Source organism: Dromaius novaehollandiae, chromosome 1 (genome assembly GCF_036370855.1).
Source record: "Dromaius novaehollandiae isolate bDroNov1 chromosome 1, bDroNov1.hap1, whole genome shotgun sequence".
NCBI classification, from domain to species: Eukaryota; Metazoa; Chordata; class Aves; order Casuariiformes; family Dromaiidae; genus Dromaius; species Dromaius novaehollandiae.
The window spans coordinates 84619583-84640790 of NC_088098.1; the positions used below are offsets into that span (position 1 = coordinate 84619583).

Here is a 21208-nt window from a genome sequence, read left to right on the forward strand (position 1 = left end):
GAGAGATGGGAAAGAAAAAAAATGTGAATGTCTATGCGAAAGAGAAACAATGTGTGTGTGCGTGTAGGTGCGTGGGTGCATGCATGCGTGAAAATGTGTAGGCGATGTTGGGGGGGGCTTGGTATAATTTTTTTTTTTAGGAAAGACACGTGAATGCAATTGCCAGAGAAGGGCATCGAGCTCAGCCCAAGAGCAGAAGGGGGGGAGGAAGGGGAGGGGGAGGGGGGCTGCTATTTCTGAAGACATTCATGGAAAGAGAGTGGCAAATGCTGTGAGCATCTTTAAAGGAAGCTTCCTGGAGATCTAGAGAGAAAGAGAGAAGCCCAAAGAAGGAAAGAAAGGGGCTATGATTTCCTTGTCCTGTTGCTTTGTCTCTGGCTCCCTCTGGCTCTGGAAGATTAGCCACAGGATGCAAAGCTGCCCAGCTGGTCACTGTATGCCCAAGTTCAGTTTAGCTGGCGTTTCTCTACTATTTAGCCCAACCGCTTTCTCTGAAGGGGAGGACTCTCAGCCCGACAACCCTTTAGTTTAACCTGAAGAGTGTGTGCCGCCTCTCTGCCCATCCTAAAAGCTTGCTGGAGGTGGATGAGAGAGGGAAAGAGGAGAACTGGAAAGAGCCTGAGGAACGCTGGATGCCAGGAGGAGGCAAACATTCCCGTCGACAAAGCAGAAAGGACAGAGCATACTGATTTTCTGTTTTCCATCATTTTATTCTCCCTATCCTTTTGGAGATTTTTGAAAACACAATACAAAACAGAACACCACCCCCGAAGCCCCAACCCCTTGGCTAGCTCTTATGGGAATGAAACACTCCTCCCGCTGCCTGCTCCTGAGGAGGAAAATGGCGGAGAACGCTGCCGAGAGCATCGAGGTAAGGACGTGAGCAGAGCCCTGCGCCCCAGCTTCCCCAGCCCTGGGCATAGATCCCTTAGCAGAGGCTGCAGTAAGTGCAGATAAACTTTCCCAGCTCCTTCCGCTTTCCCCTGCCTCCGGTGCTGCTGTGATTTCCTGCATGTGCCCCCCTTACCCCCTCCAGTTACTTCCTGCCAGAGAACTTTGCACCTGGTGGACCCTCCGCTGACTCGGTTCCCCAGGAAGCTCTGGGTGGGCTATCGCAGGCTGGACAGAGGTGATGTTCTGTGTGGTGTACAGGGGCCTGGGTGTGGTGGTGGTGCAGGCGGTAAGAAAGGGGGACGGTTATTTTCAGGGGCTGAGAAGGTGAAAAAAAAGGTCTATTTCTGCAGCACCTTGGCCAGCTCCCAGTGTTTTTCCGCATGCAAGAAAGTCGTGGAGGCTTTGGCAGGACGGTTTGAAGGAGTTGCGGAGAATCTGTGTCTCTGCAGCGCCCTGGATATCACAAAATGGAGCTGTCTGAGGCGGGGGAAGGGCACAGGAACTTTCCCCCTTGAGCCCGACTGGCCCGAGCAGTGCATAGGAGTGCTTTGTGTTGCATTAGGACTGAGAGGGTGCCCTGAGAGCTCTCCAGTTTTCTGCAGGAAAAGAGAGAAGCTGCATAATTCCCTCCTCCCGTTACCTTCAGTTCCCTCAGTCTTTCTCATCTCAGAAGCAGTGGGGTTGAGCAGTCCTCGGTCCCTTTCCTGGGGTTGCTTTGACTTCACCAAGGCTTCTCAAGGCACAACGCAGCATGCAAAGCCTCTTGGCTCTGGGAATGCAGAAGGAGGCAGGATGCAGTCCCAACCTCTGGCAGCGTATGAGAGGGAGCCAGGCAAAAGTGTGAGTGCATGCCAAACTCCCTGTTTCTATTAATAGGCTATGCCTACCATTCTGCCTGAACAGATATACAGCATGGCTATGTATGGACTCCCAAGGACATTGCACACCAACCAGCTTCAACAGCTTTCCCCTCACATGCACAAGTGACACTGAGTGCCCTCCTCAGTTGCTCTGCAGGGGTATTAAAGAAGTACCACTCTAGTGTGACTGAGCACTCAACTATTCCATTCTTCCTTATTCCAGTGCACTGAGTCTCTCTGCCAAATGCCTCTTCCTGTCCCATAGTCCTCACAGTGGATACCCTGATCCTTTGTGAATCCCACATTTCACCTCCTAATACTACTATCTCTGCAAAGGAAGACATATTTGACCTTCATAAATATGCCTCCTTTGCCATGCCGGGTGTGGAGTAGAATTAATGTAATGTAAGCGGTAAATCAAAGAACATGCCTGTTACCGCATTGCAACCCCCTCTAGTACTGTCTGCAGAAGAGGCATCTATAAATAGCAAGGAGTCAGGCTGCATATCTGTAAACTGTCATAGTACTGACAGCACATATTGTATTAAGGGTCCCAGGATCCCAGGCAGTATTGCAAGTAGAAATGTAGAAGCACAGACAGTTGTTTTCAAAGCCCTTCTTCAATGGAAATTGTCCTTAGATAGCAACAGGGGAACAGGTGAGAGGAGCACTTTAAATTTTCCTCTTCTATTTCAACTCAATATTTGTACATATCATTTAAATTCATTTGTCTTTCTGTTTATGCAATGCTGTACACACTGCAATACGCTTTTACAGAGAAGGCTTTCTTAACAACAGCAGTTTCAATCCAAGGCTGTATACCAGTCAGGAGAATATGCAAACGCTGTGCTGCTTCTCCTTAGAGTATTCATCAGTGACAGATTCATGAAATAAGGATGAAAATATTGCAGATTAGGCATCTTCTGTTGTACTTCTACATTTAGAAAGGCAGAGTCGAAACGCTCATAACACCTGACAGAATGTTTTCTAATTTATTAATTTTCAACTAATTGATGTCAAGCTCTCTTTTTCTACTGAGAGATCTAGTCTGAATAACTAGAAATGTACCAGAGAGAATATGTCAAGACCTTTGAAGCTCTTTCACTAGTCAAGCATCTATATTTAGCAAAATCAAATGATACCAATTTGACCCTCAGATCTGTATTTCTCTAATTTTCTCCTGAAGATAGCAAATGTTGTGTGACACAAGGAATGTGGAACAAAACATCTCACTTTTGGATTTATCACAGTGAGGACTGCGTAGGAGGAAATTAGGAAATGGTATAAACTGGGTTCATTTGAAAGCAATGGGGTTTCACTGATATACATGAACTAATACTTATTAAATTTCTAAAGTACTTTGATGCCATGGTGATAGGCATGATTTGAAAAATGTCAGCTACACAAACAGATGAACCACTAAAACATTCAACAAATGGTCAAAATTCTCCTTTGCCAAATCATTGCAAAACCTTCTGGATCTTACCGAGATTGATTTCAAGTTCTGAATGAGACAATGAAGTATGTTACGGCTTCACAATAAAAATATATCAGTTTGCTGAAATCCAGCACAATTAAAAGAGCATTAACCAAGATTTTCAAGGTCAAATATGGCACATATTCTGTTTTAACAGTGGGGCATTTCACAAAAATATATGAAGACAGAGGATATGGGACTAGCTCCTCTGTTGACCATAGTGTGAGGTTATTAGCCCAAAGAGCTTAAAGAAAAGGTAGCAACAATTACAGACAAGGGAAAACCAAAGACACTGTAAGACAATATACTCACTGTATCCTACAAACAAGGATACAAATGAGTAGGAAAGCAATAGTTCACTAGCATTACTTCCCAGTCATGAAAGACACTTAATGTTAGCAGGGAACCTACAGGAGTGTGCTTCCATGCTCTCAGTTTGTACAGACATTTATATTATCAATATACCCTTAGTCTTATATCTTGATGCAAAGCCTCATTAAGTGAATGAAAATCTAGCCACTAGTGCTGTTGGGTCTTGGAACAGGCTCTAAATGGTTTTGTAATTTTATTCAGCAAGTACATTAGTCAGTGTGTACCAGTATTTCAGTCAGGACCCGAAGTTTCAGTGTTTTTTTGTTTGTGCTTTTAGCAGTCTGAAAATAATGCTTTGTGGAAAAAGTAAAGTCAATGGGAATAAAGCCATAAGTTTTTTTCTGTTTAGAGTCTCACTGAAATCCTTAGAAGTCCCACTAACGGCAAGCTTGCAAGAATAGTTTCATACCCTTCTTAGAAGAGTGCACAGTGAAAAAGGAAAAGAGTCTGAAAATCTTCATTCCCCCAGATCATCCCATGAACTTCAAGAGGAGCTCCATTGGCACAAAAGCTGTAGAATCTCTCCTCAATATATAAAATTGATCTTCTGTATCTTTAGTCATGAAAGAAGCCTTGTCTACATAAAACAGGACTATCTGCATAAATAATGGATTCAGGATCAAGTCCTCTGGGAGTAATCAACGACACTCAGACAGAAAACAAAGTAAATGAGAAATTGCTTTTTGTAGAACATATGCATGAAGATTCCCCAAAATCCACAGTGCTGATCTGCTGTGGATTTCAATTTTGGTGTTTTTTTTTCTTATTTTTAATGTAGCTGGGCATGTAGGCAAGCCATATTAATAGCAGGCCTGATATCAGTCTTGCAAAACAAATGGAAAGAAGTGAGATTTCAGAAGCAGAAGTGTACATGAGTGTGGTTTGGGAACCAGGTGAAGGGAATAGCACAAAAATCCGCAATTTGTATACACACCCAACAGAGATATGCATGAGGTTAGTCTCTGCCAGAAACCACCATTTCCATATGGTAAAAAACTAGATTCTAGGACCTGAAAATGGGCTCTTTTTGTACAAAGCAATTTCACAATGACATAATAAAGAGCAAGTCTTATGCTGAAGATTTTGCAATATCTATAGAGAGAAAGGATGCCTGTTACACAGCTGAGAATAGAGAAATTAGATAATTTATGAATGGTAGTGAAATAAACTTAGATTTCCATCTGGAGTCCTACCTGAATGTCCTATTATACAAAACTTCTTTTCTAGATAGAAAAAAGTTCATTTTTCCCTTTTGACAGTTTGGGGTAATGAGTTTAATAGAAGACCTGTAATTCTTCCCCATACAAATGAATGTAACCTCTTCACGGAATCCAGGTCTGTGAAAGTAATTGCACTGTCATCGGAAATGGGGAGATTGCAGTGTCCTGACTGCAGGAAAGCCAGCCATACCACTACTGAGGGGAGCAGAGGTCGTAAAATATGTCGAAATCATGAGCTCCTGTTTGTGATTCATGAGTGGGAAGATGGTTTTCCACTTAATAAGTTATCAAAGTATGACTTAACAGAAGCAGAGCAAGAGAAAGGCAGTGTGCCTAACAGAGAACAGTGGACTGATTTCATTCAGTAAACTTTTAAGTTCTGTTCTGAGTTCTGCCAGTGGATGATCTTAGGCATGTAATTTAATCCCCCTCTACCTGAGCTTTTCTATCCATACCATAGAATTCTGGGATCTCTTAATGAAAGGTGCTGTAGGAGATTATTACTTAGTGTTATTAAATTGCTAAGATCACCATATATGAATGAACAATGCTAGCTGGGTGTTGTTTACTCAAGAGGGAAGTAGTTCTGGTATGTAGTGTGCTTCTCAGGCTAGTGGAAGACATGACATATCTGGCATCATGCCAGACAGACAGCTGAAGAAGTGGCTTATGACATGTCCTTCAACCTCTCTGAGTGGTCTTCTACATGCCAGCACCTCCTATCTTTAAACAGCAAAAGGTTGTGGTAGCTGTTTGCATGCAAGTGGTATAGCTGAGCTATAGAGATCGGACCTGCAGCCCAAGCTCTAGATGTTTTGCACTGCTGACAAAGCAGTCTGGAAGCTGACCCACCATGTCAGTGAATAATTATGTCACTGTGTGCATAGTCAAATCCCCAAGTGCTATAGAGTCAGCTCTGAGTCAAAGAAGGGTGCATAGCACTTCACAATGTATTGATCCTGTGCAGTGCTCCTGATAGAACTTCTGTAGCCTACGCTACTTAGGCTAGTAACAAGGCTGTTCTGATGTAGTCATGGGGGCTGTTTTGATTTCTAGCCAATTCAGGAGTGGAGGAACAGAAACATGATTCTGAGCCATCTTCTCCTAGCAGCTTTAGCTGTGCAGAACATAAATTTAGCTCAGCAGAAGATCTTCTCAGTGTAGTTAAATGCATTCCATTCCTTACTCAAATTTAATACAAAAAATTCAAGACATTGTCCTACAATATTCTTTTGGCTCCATTGCAGATGAAACTTAGGGTTTACATTAATAGTACAAAGAAGAGCCAAAAATGCTTACGCTTAAATAAAAAATAACAGCAATCACTCAGAGCATTAGTCTCAAGGTAAATGTCTCAGCTTGGATCGTCCACCTCCTCTACCAGACCGGTATTTTTTAATAAAAGGTATGATTCATCTTCATGGCATCATGGGCATATTGTGGCATTGTGGCAATGCAACTCCTGCTAAAAGAGAGCTCCAGGGAAGACTGTGCTTTAAGAGTCAGTGGAGCTAGTGAGCAGTGTGCACAGAACTTGTCATAATACATAATGTCCAGCCTCTCTCTGTGAAAAGCAATAAATTCTTCAAAGAAGAATGCAAGGAATTCTGTAGGTGGCCACTTGTTTGATTGTTCTAGCTGCATGCACAGACAAAGTGGAGTTAACAAGTCTGACTCACCTGCCTTTCCAGGCCTTCCATCCAGCCTGATTGTGAAAGATAAAGGTTTGTGCCTCAAGACGTTCTGGTTGAGGCAGAGAGAGCAGAGGCAAATGTAGAAAGGTAAAAAAGCAGTGAACCTAATCTGTTCGTAAAATTTTGCCTCAGTCTTTCTGAGTCTGCAGCAAAGTTCAGTCCATTGATAGATGAGGTGATCAGCACCGGAGGTGCTGAATGGTGAAAGCAGTTGCTCTTGCCTCTGATTTCACAGAGCATCCTGCTGCCTGCTGTCCTGCTTCTAGCTTTAATGTCCTAGCTTTAATGACACCTTTATTTTGAGCTAGACTTTAGGGGTAGGATGGGATTGTCCTTTCCTTAATTTTCTTTCTTCTTTGGAAATAAGCCCTAAACAAAATAAACAGGATGCACTCATCTCAAGGAAGCAAAGATGAGATTCTCCACTAAGTGGGTGAGTTGAGGGGGCTACAAGGGTGTCCTCACCATGCAAGAATGGAACAATCACTGACTAATCACAGCAGTGCCTGGCTTTTCTATTTGTTCCATTTGTTTCCATTTGTTCATAAACGGGCGCTGATTGACTCCAAGGAGTCCATCAGCACGTTATTGCCAAGCTGTTGCACAGGAACTGAGACAACTTTCCCACTTCACAGTAACTGTAGGAGGATGGGCACCTCTCACAGTATTTCAGTTCAGTATTTCATCTCTAAACTGAGATTTAAGAGGAGTATCAAGATGGAGGGTGATGGTTTTATTTCTTATACATGAGATTTTTCAGGCCCCAGTTGTGAAAAATCTTTTTATGTGAAAAAAATCCAAATTTAAAAAAATTCTAAAATTCTGTCTTTTCTATAATCTGTGCATATATAAAAATGTAAAAACAGTTTGAAAATCTGGAATATAAAATGGATGTATTTTGGTTTAATTCCATCAACAATTTGCACATTTAGATACCAGAATTGGAAATAAGGTAGATTCAAGCAGGCATTTACTGCCATATTTGCTTTTTCTGAAAATTCTGTTAAGTGAAAAAATGAAAGATAATTTTTCTTTATGTTCTCAGTCTGTAGTGTTAGATGGTCATAAATAAGATCTTAATGTCTTCAGTTTCCAGAATGAAGAGAAAATTTCAGTAACAACATTTCCTTACAAGGAAATTATGGAGAGAATAAAATGCTTAGCTATAATTTTAGGCAGAGACACAATAAAGAAGTTAAGGAGAATATTCTTCTCCCTCACTTAACATATCCTGTCCTTCAGTTAAGACATGCTCTTGGAAGCTTTGTTATGTTGAGGACTGTATTTCTCATGGGCTTTTCTTTCCAGAGTGAACTATTGTATAGGAAGTGGCATCTTTTCCAGCTGTTATTCAGATGAAGAGAGTTCCCTATGGTAGCTTTTCTAAGAAGAATGATATACCAAAATCTGGGAGAGGGACTGTGAAGAAGTGTGTTTACTAAGACATTATTTTATACTGCTGTCCTCCTCAGCTTTTCCTGATGACAAGCTCTTCATCATACTGCAGGTAGAGGCTTCATACTTAGCATGCTGTCCAGGTCTGGACCATAAACTTAAGTGCCTAGTCCTCTCCTTGTCCTCTCCAGGGTTCCAGGTGTATCTGAATCATTCTGTCACAGTTCCCACACCCCTTTTTAAAAGAGACAGTAACGTTTCCCTCTGTTGTAACAGCATCATGAAAGTAAACATATACTGGTTGGAAAGCAGTGGTATTCTCCAATGGATGGTATCAAAGCGTTCCATCAGTGCCCACAGTGCACACTTGGACCATATATGGCCTAGCAGTTCTTCTGTCCTTCTTGCCCTTTTCTGCCCATATAGCTTATGTTTCGTTGTTTCTGATAGCAACAGAAAGCTCAAATGTAGTCTCAGAGCCCAGAGGAATGTGTGACCAAGCCAAGGTCTTCCATCGCTAGTCCACCAGTCCACTTATTTCTATTGCAGACCTTCATTTCCCACTTAGAAGGGAAAACAGGAGAGCCTGCCATCTGTTTTAGTTTCTAGTACATGGACCTGCTGCTTCTGCCCTACCTGTTTATCATATCCATCGTGGTACAGTTCATCTGTATGCCCTGAAGCTTGATCCTTGTTTTGGAATGAACACCAGCTACTACTTTCCTGTTCCTTAGTCACAAATAGTCACAAATGGAGAAGTCAATTAACCCTTCTGTTAACACTTTCTGAACGAGTTCTGTCTGGGGTCCATATACCTCATCGTTGTGCCTTATATTAGACGTTATACTGTCTGAAATACAGGATATGTACATTTTATTTGGCTCCAAGATCAGTTACATTGAGGTATATCAGGAGTAACTCCACTGAGTCTTGTATAAATAAGGATCACTGCAGAATCGCAGAAGTGTTGGTTAGAAAGGACATCTGGAGATCATCTCATGCAACCTGCCGTTCAGATAGAATGATCACCAACACTATAACATGCTGGCCATGGCTTTCTCTAGCTAAGTCTTGAAAACCTCCAAGGACAGAGTTTCCATTGCCTCTCTACACAACTTCTTCAAGTGCTTTACTGACTTCTCAGTGAAAAAGTTTTTCCTGATGTCCTATCTGAACCTCTCAAGCTCCTAGCAATTACCTTTGCCCTTTTTTATCCCATCTGCTGCTACCAAGAAGAGTTTGGCTCCATTGTGTTTGTAACTATCCTTTGAGGAGTTGTACACTGCTAATAGATTGTCCCTTAGTCTCCTTTTCCACAAACTGAACAACCTCAGTAGTCAGTAATCTCTTTTTGCATGTAATCTTCTCAGGCTATTGGCCACTGCATTAGTATCTTTCTTACCTCCTTTTTATTAGAAGTTCTGTGGAAATAAGGTGTGGAAAATGGAAATTAATAATATTTTTTTAACTGAAAGAACTTTATAGCAGAAGGTTGCCTGATTAAATGCATATGGCCAGGTAGTGTCAGCCAGTTTATTCTACAGAAACCCTTTCGACTGAGCTCAGCTGTGTATCTGGCATGTTGTACTTACTGCTAGACAAATCAATGATTTTGCTTACATGATTTTAAAATCTACTATAACTACATTTTTAAACACTAATACTGAAAATTGAAATCTATATCAAAATGGTATTTTGAGTTAAATGTTTTTTGTTTATTCATTTCCTCTAGAAAGAGAGACACAGCAGAAGTAATGCTGGTTCTTAACCACAATCACAGTTTGCATCTTGCATAGCTATACATCTGAGCCAAATGATTCAGAAGGAAATCAAACGAGAATAGTCTCAGCCACATCTTGATACACTTGGCTCCTTAGGAGCCATGGTGATCTAAACACAATCAGGTGTAGCTGATTTTACAGGTAGCAAGGGGTACTCCGGTGCTCAGCAACTGTCAGGTATGATCTGTCCATTGCTACACTGATCCTTAAAAAAAGATAAGAACCATCATCCCTTATATGAATGGATGACTAATCTGAGATATGACCATTACTCTTTTGGTTCTTTTTGATTTGTTATAAATCACTAGAACCTCAGCAAGCCTAAAGCATGCTAAGCAGGTGAAAGAATGAAACTGAGACACAAGAATGGTTTTTAGCCAAAGAAAACAAAAAAGAAGAATATTTTATTGGACAAGGAGGTATGTTGCAGACTCAAATTTTAGATAAACTCTTTTCAGCTCTGGGTAATTCTGTCTTGATCTCTGACATTTCTGGGGTTAGAACTGGCAAACATGAAGTTCCCCTCATGTGAAAAGGCCTGTTGTGAAAAATAAAGCATTTAGTCATGAAACAGAATGTGTTTTATAAATTTACAGATAAAATAATAAATAGTAAATAAAGATCATATTAAAAGTGTTTTGTGAAGGTGGGAAAAGGAAAGAAGGAAAGAGAAGGAAGGAAGGAAGGAAGGGGGGAGGGGATGGGGAAAGGAAGTAAGAAAGGTTGTGGAAAGATGGTCAGCATCACTTCCATAGAAGCTGCTACCTACCATAGAAGAAGCAGCGGTAGAAATAAATAATTCCCTTCAATTTGCTGTCAGAAATATCAAGAACCAAGAAGCTGGAGGCTAAGGAAACAGGTGAGGCTGTCAGAAGAGTGGGTCAATTCACCTTTTACAGATTGTATAAAGAAATAATAGGGGGGGGTTTTGCAACAGCTGTCAAGGTCTTGTGCAAAACTCAATTTTTCTGTACTCAAAGGAGAAGAAAAACAATGTTTACTAGTTTTTGACTACGTGATGTAGATTACTCATGGAATAAGAAGAGGTAGTATGTAGTTCTAGTCACACGATCTGCTCCAACCAACCATGAATGAGGAAAGAACATGAGAGTCAGAAAAGCACAGGACATTTGTTTCAATTAGTTAACAAGGGGAGGTGTACTAAATCTTGCCTCAAATTCCTCACTGAAAATTGTTTTTACTAGATCCAGCACTATCTCACAAATGGTTAATCAATGCTAAATTTGGTAAATTCCATTTGACTCATTTAGAATATTGTGTGCTGAGCACAATGTTTCATTGATCATTAACCAATGAGGCCAAGTGATTCAAATGACACCATGCATACCATTTTTTTCTGGAGAACTTGCCGTTTGCTTCAAGGTCCAGCCCTAATGACTGTTTTTATGTGTCCCTCACAAGATGCTTCCGTCTGCCCTGATTTTCTGTGGGGCACTCATAAGGATCCTGTCCTTAGCCCCCATATCTTTTCCTTCTCTAGTAGTAGAAAGTTAGTATGGGCCACATAACCTCTCAGAGAGGCTCTGAAGTGTTTTGTATGCTTGACTGGAGGTACATCTGTTCAAAACAGATGCTTTTCCACAGCATGTGGTAGGTAAGCATCTGGGCATGTAAAAGGGAATGACTGTATTTTAGTCATCTGATAGTGTGCATCTCTGACTACAAAACATGATGTGCACCCATCACCTGCTCAAGAAATCCCCTTCACATGACTAGCATGTATCTATCATACAACCAGGTATGTCCATATTTTAGTCATAATTATTAAATTTCAGTCATGTGAAGGGCTATAAGATCCTCGGGAAACAGAGTAGTGGCAGTGAGCTTCAAGAGCAATTCCTCTGGAATCAGCATACTCCTTCCCATGTTTAAAGGCCCACAAAAAAAGGGGCAGCACGGAATGGATCCTGTCCTTGGACTGGAGAGTACTTACTCTTCATTTATATCTTATAACTTCCTCCTCTTCTCAACAATAGGAAATCAATGACCATCTTTTTCATGATGATTCACAGATGATTCATAGTGTCTCCAAACTAAAATTTAGGCCTCTCTGTCTGACATTTAGATATAGATATCTAGCCATCATCTCAATCTTGGAGTTATCTTACTCTTTCTCTCAAGCCTTTCCTGCTTCCTCTTTCCTTGATCATACATTCCTCCTATCTCACAGACCTGTAGAATAGGCATTGCATTCGACTCAGGTCTCTTTCTGGGTGCTGAGTTCCAAACTACATGTTAGTCTTGCTGCAGAGGGGCAAAAGGAACACAACAACAACAACATGACACTGCTAGACTCAGTTTATTAAGAGAGGCATAGACTGCCAGGGAAAGATTTTCACTCACATTCACATCCATTCACACATGCATACCATTTGCTGAAACCCAACTCTATAACTGCTCCAGTGAGTACAGCCAGGAGAAAATGCAACCCATCAGTCTCAGTGCTGTTCTCTTGAGCAGCAGCTTGGCTCCAACACACAACAGCTCCAACTCAGGCACTCCACTTCTATGTTGTCTCAGACATTCACATAAAAATGTGTCCCCCACACACACCTACATGCAGTCTCTATCACAAAGATGATAGCTGTCAGTTCAGACCACCAGTCAAATCAGTCCATCAGCATACCTTTCCAGCAATTTCAGGTATCGTTCTCCTGTCAGTTTTTGATCCATGGTTCATGCCAACACTCAATACACTCAGTTCTTGTTTGCATTGTCCTGATGGCCATGGCTTATCACACTTAGCCCCTACTTGCATTGTAACCAGTTCTTGGTCAAGATGAAGCCATGATACTCCTGTGCAGATGCCTTTTATATGCTATCTTTATGATACCAGCTGTCCTGTCCGTCCGAACATATAATGCGCTCACACTGGCTCTTCTCATCGTATATTTGATCACAATCACATCTTCCTTGCTGAACCTCACACATAATCTTGACTATCGTGTATCTATTCTGAACATTATTGAAAAGATCATTTTCCTAGCTTATTGTTTTAACTACATTACCCTCCTATTTACATCTATTTGTTGAATCTTTATTCTCTGTTGAATCCAAAAAAAGCTACTTGTCTTCATTTTCAAGGCCTTTCAAAGTATGTCTCCTGCTATCTATCCTCTCACCGAGTATCAAGAAGTTAACTCAAGCCTCTAACGCCAAACTCCATCTCACACTTCTCAGATTTTTTCAAACATACTTAAATGTTTTCTCCCATCATACATGAGAGCAACACCACTCAGTCATCATAATTCACTGCTCCACTTCCGTTCCTTTCTGGAATCTGTCCTTTGCTATATCTCCAAGTGTGCTTCACAAAGGCTAGGCTACTGAGAAACACAGACCAACACATAAACATGAAGACCAACTCTACATGTTGGTCTGTTTCCTTGCACTTCATCGTCTAACTGTTTCCCATGGTTGTTTAGTGTCTTGTAAGCTTTTGGGAGCCTAGCATTTAGGATAATGGAGTCTTGATCTATAACAGTGTCTCCTACTTGCTATGGCAATATAAACAGTAATAAAAACAATAATAAAATGCCCCAAATTGATGTCAGTGTGAACTGGTTATAGATGGCACAATCTCTCTTCTTTATGCAGTTACCTTGTCCATGTTCCTAGATGCTATTACTCCCTTAAGCATTAAGAGGAAAAGAAGCAGTGCTGTGACAGTGTGTATTATATTTCTGTCTTCTTTATATTTGACTTTCAATTTCTGTCCTTTCTTTAGAGAATGTTTGTTTAAGCAGTGTACTTAATGATAGACAAAGGTGGTTAGATAAGGATTTTAAGCAAAGAAGGTGCTCTCATTCATGACTGTGGGGTTTTCATGAAAATGTGAAACCATATTATTCTAGAACTTTTTTCTTTTGCAGAAGACATATTTTCATATAGCCTCAAGTCAAATATTCTGTTGAAGAGAAAAAGTCCCCTTCATTCCTTCTTTCTATCTGATAGGTCTGTTCCTTTCTCAGCTGAGAACCAATAATGCTCTCAATGCCCATAAAAAATGTCTTTAAGGTGTCACCTTATGAAATGGAAGACAAAAGTATTTTTGCTTGCAAGATCTGTTTCCAAAAGGTGTAACTAGTTATTCTAGTTGTGCCTGCTGGAAACAAAAGAATTCTGATCTCAAGGCGGTATACCCTAGCGTAAATGCATCAATTTCAGTAGAATTATTTGTGATCTATACAGATTCAAAATCAGCTCACATGTATATGTGATGATTGTGTTTTAACGGATGAATCAGCAGTGTTTCTGCTAAAGAATTCATTTTTCTGCATTTTGTTTCATGATTGTATAAAAGCGTTTGCAGCATAATCTTGTATCCCTATCTGAAGTGTGTTAAAAGATGAGTCTAAAATAGAAAAATCTTATTCTCTCATTAACACAAAGCTATAAAAGCCTTGTTTATGTTGTTAACTGTGGAGGATCATCTGGAGGAAAACGGACATGTGAGCAATCCAGCCCTAATGCTAATGGCAAGAGTGTGAAAGTAGGTTTTGCGGCCTACTGGTAAGGTTACTAGAGGGCATGCAATGTGGTGAGAAACTGTCCTTGGAATGAGAAAAACAACTCCCAGATGTTCAGTAAGGAACTTACAGGCTGAGGGGAGTTTCTTTGCCTCCTCATGGACAGTACATGCTATCCAATCACATACTGTTCAGATGTGCGTGCTAAATGAACATGTACCAATCACTGTATAGTTTGATTCATGTGATCACGGTTAAGGCATATAAAAGACGCTATTTGGGCTCAATAAAGTGTCAGCATTTAATCATATTGATTGGCATGCTGTCCGTTAATCTCCCGCAGTTAACAACAACTGCTTTTGAAATACAATAAGCAGATACCTTTTAATGGGTGCAGTTCAGAACCTGCTGGAGTTAACATAGATTGCTGAGGATTTTTGAACACTTCACTATGTATCCTCTTACTAATGCAAGAAATGCTGAGCACACTGGGTTGCTCATGTGTGCCAGCAGCATTCAGTATGATAATTTATTGTAGAATCTAGTCCTAGACTGGCAGGATAGTTAACAACCCTCCTCATCCCTCTGTACAATTTAGAGAAAAAATAATTTCACTGGAACCAGTGGGATTACCTGTGTTAAAGTTAAGCATATATCTGTCTTTCTTGACAAATTAGGGCCAAAGCATTAAATAATTGCTGAAAACCCATTAAAGTCAACTGTGGTCTTAAAGCATTCTCATTGCGCTTTGGAACTAGCATTAAGTCCCTGGTAAGAAGGGATTATGCCCACATTAAATGTTAAAAGAAGTTACGCATGAGAGTTGAGAATAAAAATACTATCCAGGCCTGGAGTTGATGGCTTCTCAATCTCAGTCTCTTACAATGAAATTTCTACTTCGCATAAAAGCTATTAATGTCTTGCAAAGAACTTCTCATATATATACTTTCAGACCAGGTAAACCAAAACCAAATATTTAATAGCCAAGTATAAGTCAGTGCTCAAGGATATTCCTTACTATTGAATGAATACTAGTCGGTCTCAGAAGTATACATGATTCACTTAACACTCCAAAGAAAGCCTAGTATTTCTTTCTCTTGTACGGAGGAGAAAAAAATTCTTTCTTTCTCAGAGTTATGAGAAGCTTTCATTTAACAGGACTTTTTAAACTTGATATTTAAGTTAAATTAGCTCCTTCAATGCAATTACAAGACACCCATCACAGTAAAGACAGCAGTCATATCCAGTTCAGATTCAGACTCTGACTCTTAATGAATTGCCAACAAGATATCCAGTCACACTGACACATCAGTTTCTACTCTATTTTAAATCAAGAATCACAGAATCACAGAATGTTTGAGGTTGGAAGGGATCTCTGGGGATCATCTAGTCCAGCTCCCTTGCTTAAGCATGGTAATGCAAAGTAGGTTGCCCAGGACCACGTCCAGATGGCTTTTGAATATCTCCAAGGATGGAGACTCCACAGCTGCTCTGGGCAACCTGTTCCAGTGCCCTGTCACCCTCACAGTAAAAAAGTTTTTCCTTAGATTCAGATGGAACTTCCTGTGTTTCAGTGTGTGCCCATTACCCCTTGCCCTGTCACTGGGCACCACTGACAAGAGTCTGGCCCCATCTTCTTTACACCCTCCCTCAGATATTTACATACATTGATAAGATCTCACCCAAGCCTCCTCTTCCCTGGGCTAAACAGTCCCAGCTCTCAGCTTTTCCTCATATGACAGAGGCTCCAGTCCATTCATTGCCTTAGTAGCCCTTTACAGCACTCGATCCAGTAAATCCACAACCCTCTTGTAATGGGGAGCCCAGAACTGGCCACAGCGCTCCCAGCGTGGCCTCACCACTGCTGAGCAGAGTGGAAGGATCACCTCCCTCAACCTGCTGGCAACTCTCTGCCTAATGCAGCCCAGGATACCTTTGGCCGCCTTTGCCGCAAGGGCACATTGCTGGCCCACGTTGAGCTTGCTGTCCACCAGGACCCCCAGGTCCTTCTCCACAGAGCTGCTTTCCAGCAGGTCAGCCCCCAGCCTGTACTGGTGCACAGGGTTATTCCTCCCTAGGGGCAGGACTCTGCACTTCCCTCTGTTGAACTTCATGAGGTTCCTCCCTGCCCATTTCTCCTGCCTGTTGAGGTCCCGCAGAATGGCAGCACAATCCTCTGGTGTATCAGCCACTCCTCCCAGTTTGCAGTCATCTGCCAGCTTGCTGAGGGTGCACTCTGCCCTATCATCCAGATCATTAATGAATAAGCTGAACGGTCTTGGGCCCAGTATTCACCCCCAGGAGACACCCATAATGATCAGCATCCAACTAGATTTCGTACAGCTGATCACAACCCTCTGAGCTCAGCCATTCAGCCAGCTTTCAATCCACCTTACTCTCTGTTCATCTAGCCCATATTTCATCAGCTTGCCTATGAGTTTGTTAAGAGAGACAGTGTCAAAAGCCTTCCTGAAGTCAAGGTAGACAACATGTACTACTCTCCCCTCATCAACCCAGCCAGTCATTCCATCATAGAGGGCTATCAGGTCATGGTTAAACACAATTTCCCCTTGGTGAATCCATGCTGACTACTCCCAACCACCTGCTTATCCTTCACATGCTTAGAGATGGCATCCAGGAATGGTTGCTCCACCACCTTTCCAGGATTGAGGTCAGGGCTGACTGGCCTGTAGTTCCCTGGGTCCTCCTTCTTGCCCTTTTGGAGACTGGAGTGACATTTGCTTTCTTCCAGTCCTCAGGCACCTGTCCCAATCACCAAGACCTTTCAAAGGTGATTGAGAGTGGCTTTGCAATGACATCAACCAGCACTTGTGGGTGCATCCCATCAGGCCCCATGGACTTGTGTCTGTCCAATTTGTTTAAATATTTCCTAACCTGATCCTCATTCACCAAGGGAAAGTCTTCCTTTCTCCAGAAAAAGTTATTGTACTCACCATCTTGAAGAAGAGTAGGAATAATAACCTTAAGATTGTGGTCATTTGTCATTTCAGCCAGACAGAAAAGGATACAAAACACATCAATATACTTATTTACAAAATTACTTATCATGTGTATGCACCTTTATATATATATATATATATACACACATATATATATAACAAACACACACCTTCACACACATTATATATTTACATGAACTCAAAACTACAACATACATAACAGAATGATTTCTAGTTTCTTATATATATATATATATATGTTCATAATATAGTCCACAACAACCTAGGAACTGGGAATTAAAATTGCATATTTTGCTATGGCTTTCATTTCTTTGTGCACACAGGCTGTCAGTGTTATAGAACTATGTCAAAGACGACACATCTATGTCACTGTGGACTGAAATACTGTAGAATGACAAAATTATTGTTCAAGTTTGATATCACATTGAAAGTTAATTTATATATATATGCATATGTATCTGTTTACATTATGATGAAATAACTTGAGTAACTAAAACTCTGTTTAAAAGGCAGTTTCACAGAAAAGTCCTGGCTTTTCATTCAGTAACATCCTTTGTATTGGCTTTCTTCCTTTGTATAGGTAGATTTTCTGAAAAATTCAGCTTAGTTGTGGAGAATTACGGGAAGGTATAGCCTTCCATTTCAGGTTGAGAGAACAAGCTCACATTTCAGATATAACACTAACAATGTTCTATGTTACATTTAGAATGAACTGACTTGGTAAGATATCAGGAATACAAACTCCCAATGCAGAAAGGGAACATTTGAGAATATTGGTCTGTTTCAGTGTAGACCACTTCCAAGCTTTTACGCCTTTGCTTCAGCAATTATATATAACTGGTCTTGTTTTCTGAAGTTCTGAACCACTTACAAATCTTACAGAGTTCAGAGAAGGAAAGGACGCTTAGCCCACTTCAAGTGTGATTGCAAGTCAGGCCAACTTAATTAAAATGCATAGAATGCAATTTAATTACTCTCACAGAGGTCACTTAGATTTGAAAAATTTTGCCAATAAGAATATATTCAGAAATATGGAAAAAGTTGATCCTCAGAAATGTTTTTTCTTAAAAGTTCAGCAGTTTATTCACTGTTACTGTCATTCTCTCAGAGTCACTTTGTTCAGGCACCATTTGCCATGTCTAAAGAATCTCTTAGGCAGAATATATACAAATCAAAAGGACAAAGCAAGTATTTATTGGCTAATATACCAAAGGCAGCTAGGATTAGCAAGCTACTAGGTTAAGCACTAATGTGCTTAACATTCAGAACATAAAACACCTGAAGAATCTTTGCTCACCAGATTATCATCTAGCAGGTGGGGAAGGGTCAGCTTCTACTTCTCCCCAGAATGGATTCTCCATGTCATTGTTGCCATCTTTAAACTCCATTAGGATGCTATACCCTTCCACATTAGTGTTTTTCCTCCTAAATACTTGAACTGCTAATGATCTCAGCACTGAGGAATATCCTAGCTCAGTGGGCACTTCTGAAAACCATAGGTGTACATTTCTGAATATTTCTCTTCCTATGTACTTTTGAAAGCCTGGCCTTAGCTATACTGTAAGTCCACACTTACTTAGACATTTATTCTAGCTCTGCATAGAAATCTTGTCTAGCTTAAAATTGAGGATTTTGAAAGGTTACCTGAGACTATGCTTCATCTGGAATGCCCAAGTGAACCCTATTTTTTGAATTAAGATCTTTCTGCACACCACAAATAAACCAAGCCTGGGACTCACTGTGCATATAGTACAGTAAGTTTGATGCCTCACTAATGTGCTGGATTTAGTGTATACAAACCCCAAATGTCTGTGCAGCAGGTCTGGCATTTTCTGAAACATGTATACATATTTCTGTCCAAGAAATTGCAGACAAATATGACAACCCTATGTGAAGTCACTTAGGACTGTAAGCCTCAGTGAAATACTTTGGATAACTGTAGAACTACTAAGAGAATGACATGGAAAAATCAGATGTACCTTGTAGATTAACTGAGCCAAATGTGGATGATATATTAAATCATTAAAGTTTTAAAAATAAGATTTTAATTTAGCTTCATTTACAATCTTGTTGTAGTGTTAATCATGGGGTCACTGTCATCCTTTTCATTATATATGAACAAGACCTGTTACACTGTTCTTTCTTAGCAGAGAAAGTTATATCCCTATATATATCCATGACCAGTGTAATGTTGCAAGGATAGATAAATGCACCAACTACCTATTTGTGGTGAGAATTTTTGAAAGGATTTAGCAATTCTGAATTGTATGAACACCATACTGCATGCACACAGTACCTTTTGTATGAAGACGAGAACAATTCTCTAGCAGCTAGTGTTTCCTAAATCATTACCAATATATTTTCATGTGATATATATCATGATAATGAATATCTACACTAATCATATTCTATAAAGTACCATTTTTATTTTCCATGCCATATGGAATATTTATGGCCTCTTGCCTGCATCTATACTGTTCATTACTTGCATGCCTTTCACAGATGTGAAATTGTAATCTGCATTAAAAACCCACAGGCCACTGGGAATCAAAGTTTCTCTTAGAAGCCACTGGCACTTACAGCCCCAATAAAGGAAATGCAAGTTATATATGTATAGGAAAAGTAAAATAACACAGAGAATTAATATTTTGGTCAGAAAGAGGAAATCTGGTTCATGATTCCTATTTCTACCCATTTCTTGCTTTTGGTGATCACAGATCATGGGGAAAAATGAAAATGAAAATAGAAAACAGCCCAAACATTCATTTTATATTCAAATGGAACTAAATAAGCAAAACAAACCCAGAATATAAATAAAAATGGAATCTAAGAGCTTTAAATATGCGTTTTATGGATTACATTCTTTTTCTTCACCCGGTCAATATTTAAAAAATCTAGTAAATTTAGAAATCTGCAGCACAGGAGCTTGGCCCCTTGTTCTCCTCAAGTGTTCTATCCTGTGAAATGTTGAGTATGTTCACATTTCTGTTGACTACGCTTGCTTTTACTCACAGCAATATACATCCATAGTAATTCAAATGAAATAAAACATTTATTGTGGATTCAGGCTTATGTCACAGGGCTAGGCTTTGACCATTAACATCAGTGGTACTAACTCTGCTCAACACCTGACAAAATGAGGTCTCAATAAAATGAAAAGGATAAATTATATCTTACAGTCTCAATTGTGATAATCTAGAACAATGGAAACCAAGGCAGTTAATTGCTTAATCTATCTACTAACAATCCCATACTTAGCTTTTACCACTTCAGGTCAGTTTAAGTCTCTTAACTGATTCATTATCTCTGACACCAATTGAAAATCCAAACACTACTTAATAAACTTTTTTTTATTTAGGAATCCTAGGTGGAATCAGGATGGTATTAATTATTTGGACCTTTCTAAGGAGGTAGGGAAGTTGCTGTTGTCAGTTTCCTTTGTTCTACCTTCCTCTTCTTCTTCTTTAATATAAACATTTCTTCATGGTATGGCATTCAAAAGAAAACTTCTTGCTTGTGGTATTCAATTTGTGTCAATCATGTTTCTGGTGACAGAACAGGCGCACTCCTCTGAATCTCACAATGCTTCATAATTGTTCTGCTGAAAATGAGTCCGTTGTCACTAAAGGGAGAAAAATAAGGGCTGGTTTTGATTTGGTGCTGAATGGTTTTATCTCCAGGGCTTCAAAGGCTCAAGAAAACCCACTTTTACTTGTCTTTTGCAATGCTTAAGCTCTTGAAAGGATTCAACAATTATTTGAGCCCCTGTTTTGGGATCTTCTTGATGGCAACAGGTTGTTTTCCATGCTGTTTTAACAAATATGCACAGCTCATTTCTTAGGGTCCTGATGTCTACTATCCTCTAGTCAACAAATCTTTATTATCATTTTCTTTTAAAAGAGTGAACAAGACCCTGGATTCTGGCCACATAACTTCAAATGTTTAACAAGCTGCCTGAGTTGGTGGCGTACTTGTTTTTTCTGGTCAACAGAGACAAGCACCTCTGCAGGTCAACTTTGCCAATCTCAGACCTGAATTACCTTT

At 40.2% G+C, this 21208-nt stretch overlaps 1 protein-coding gene across 3 annotated transcripts in view; it reads left to right on the top strand.

The window, feature by feature from the left end:
* The first annotated feature begins 268 nt into the window (after positions 1 to 268).
* PRMT8 (protein arginine methyltransferase 8) overlaps positions 269 to 21208 on the top strand; it is an 80654-nt gene continuing 59714 nt past the window's right edge. The window contains exon 1 of one of the 3 annotated variants that reach the window (XM_064517928.1): positions 269 to 871. In XM_064517928.1, coding sequence (XP_064373998.1) covers positions 797 to 871 — 75 coding nt within the window. In that variant the 5' untranslated portion in view covers positions 269 to 796. The remainder of the gene's footprint in view (positions 872 to 21208) is intronic. The other 2 variants (XM_026114744.2, XM_026114743.2) reach the window with 2 other exon arrangements.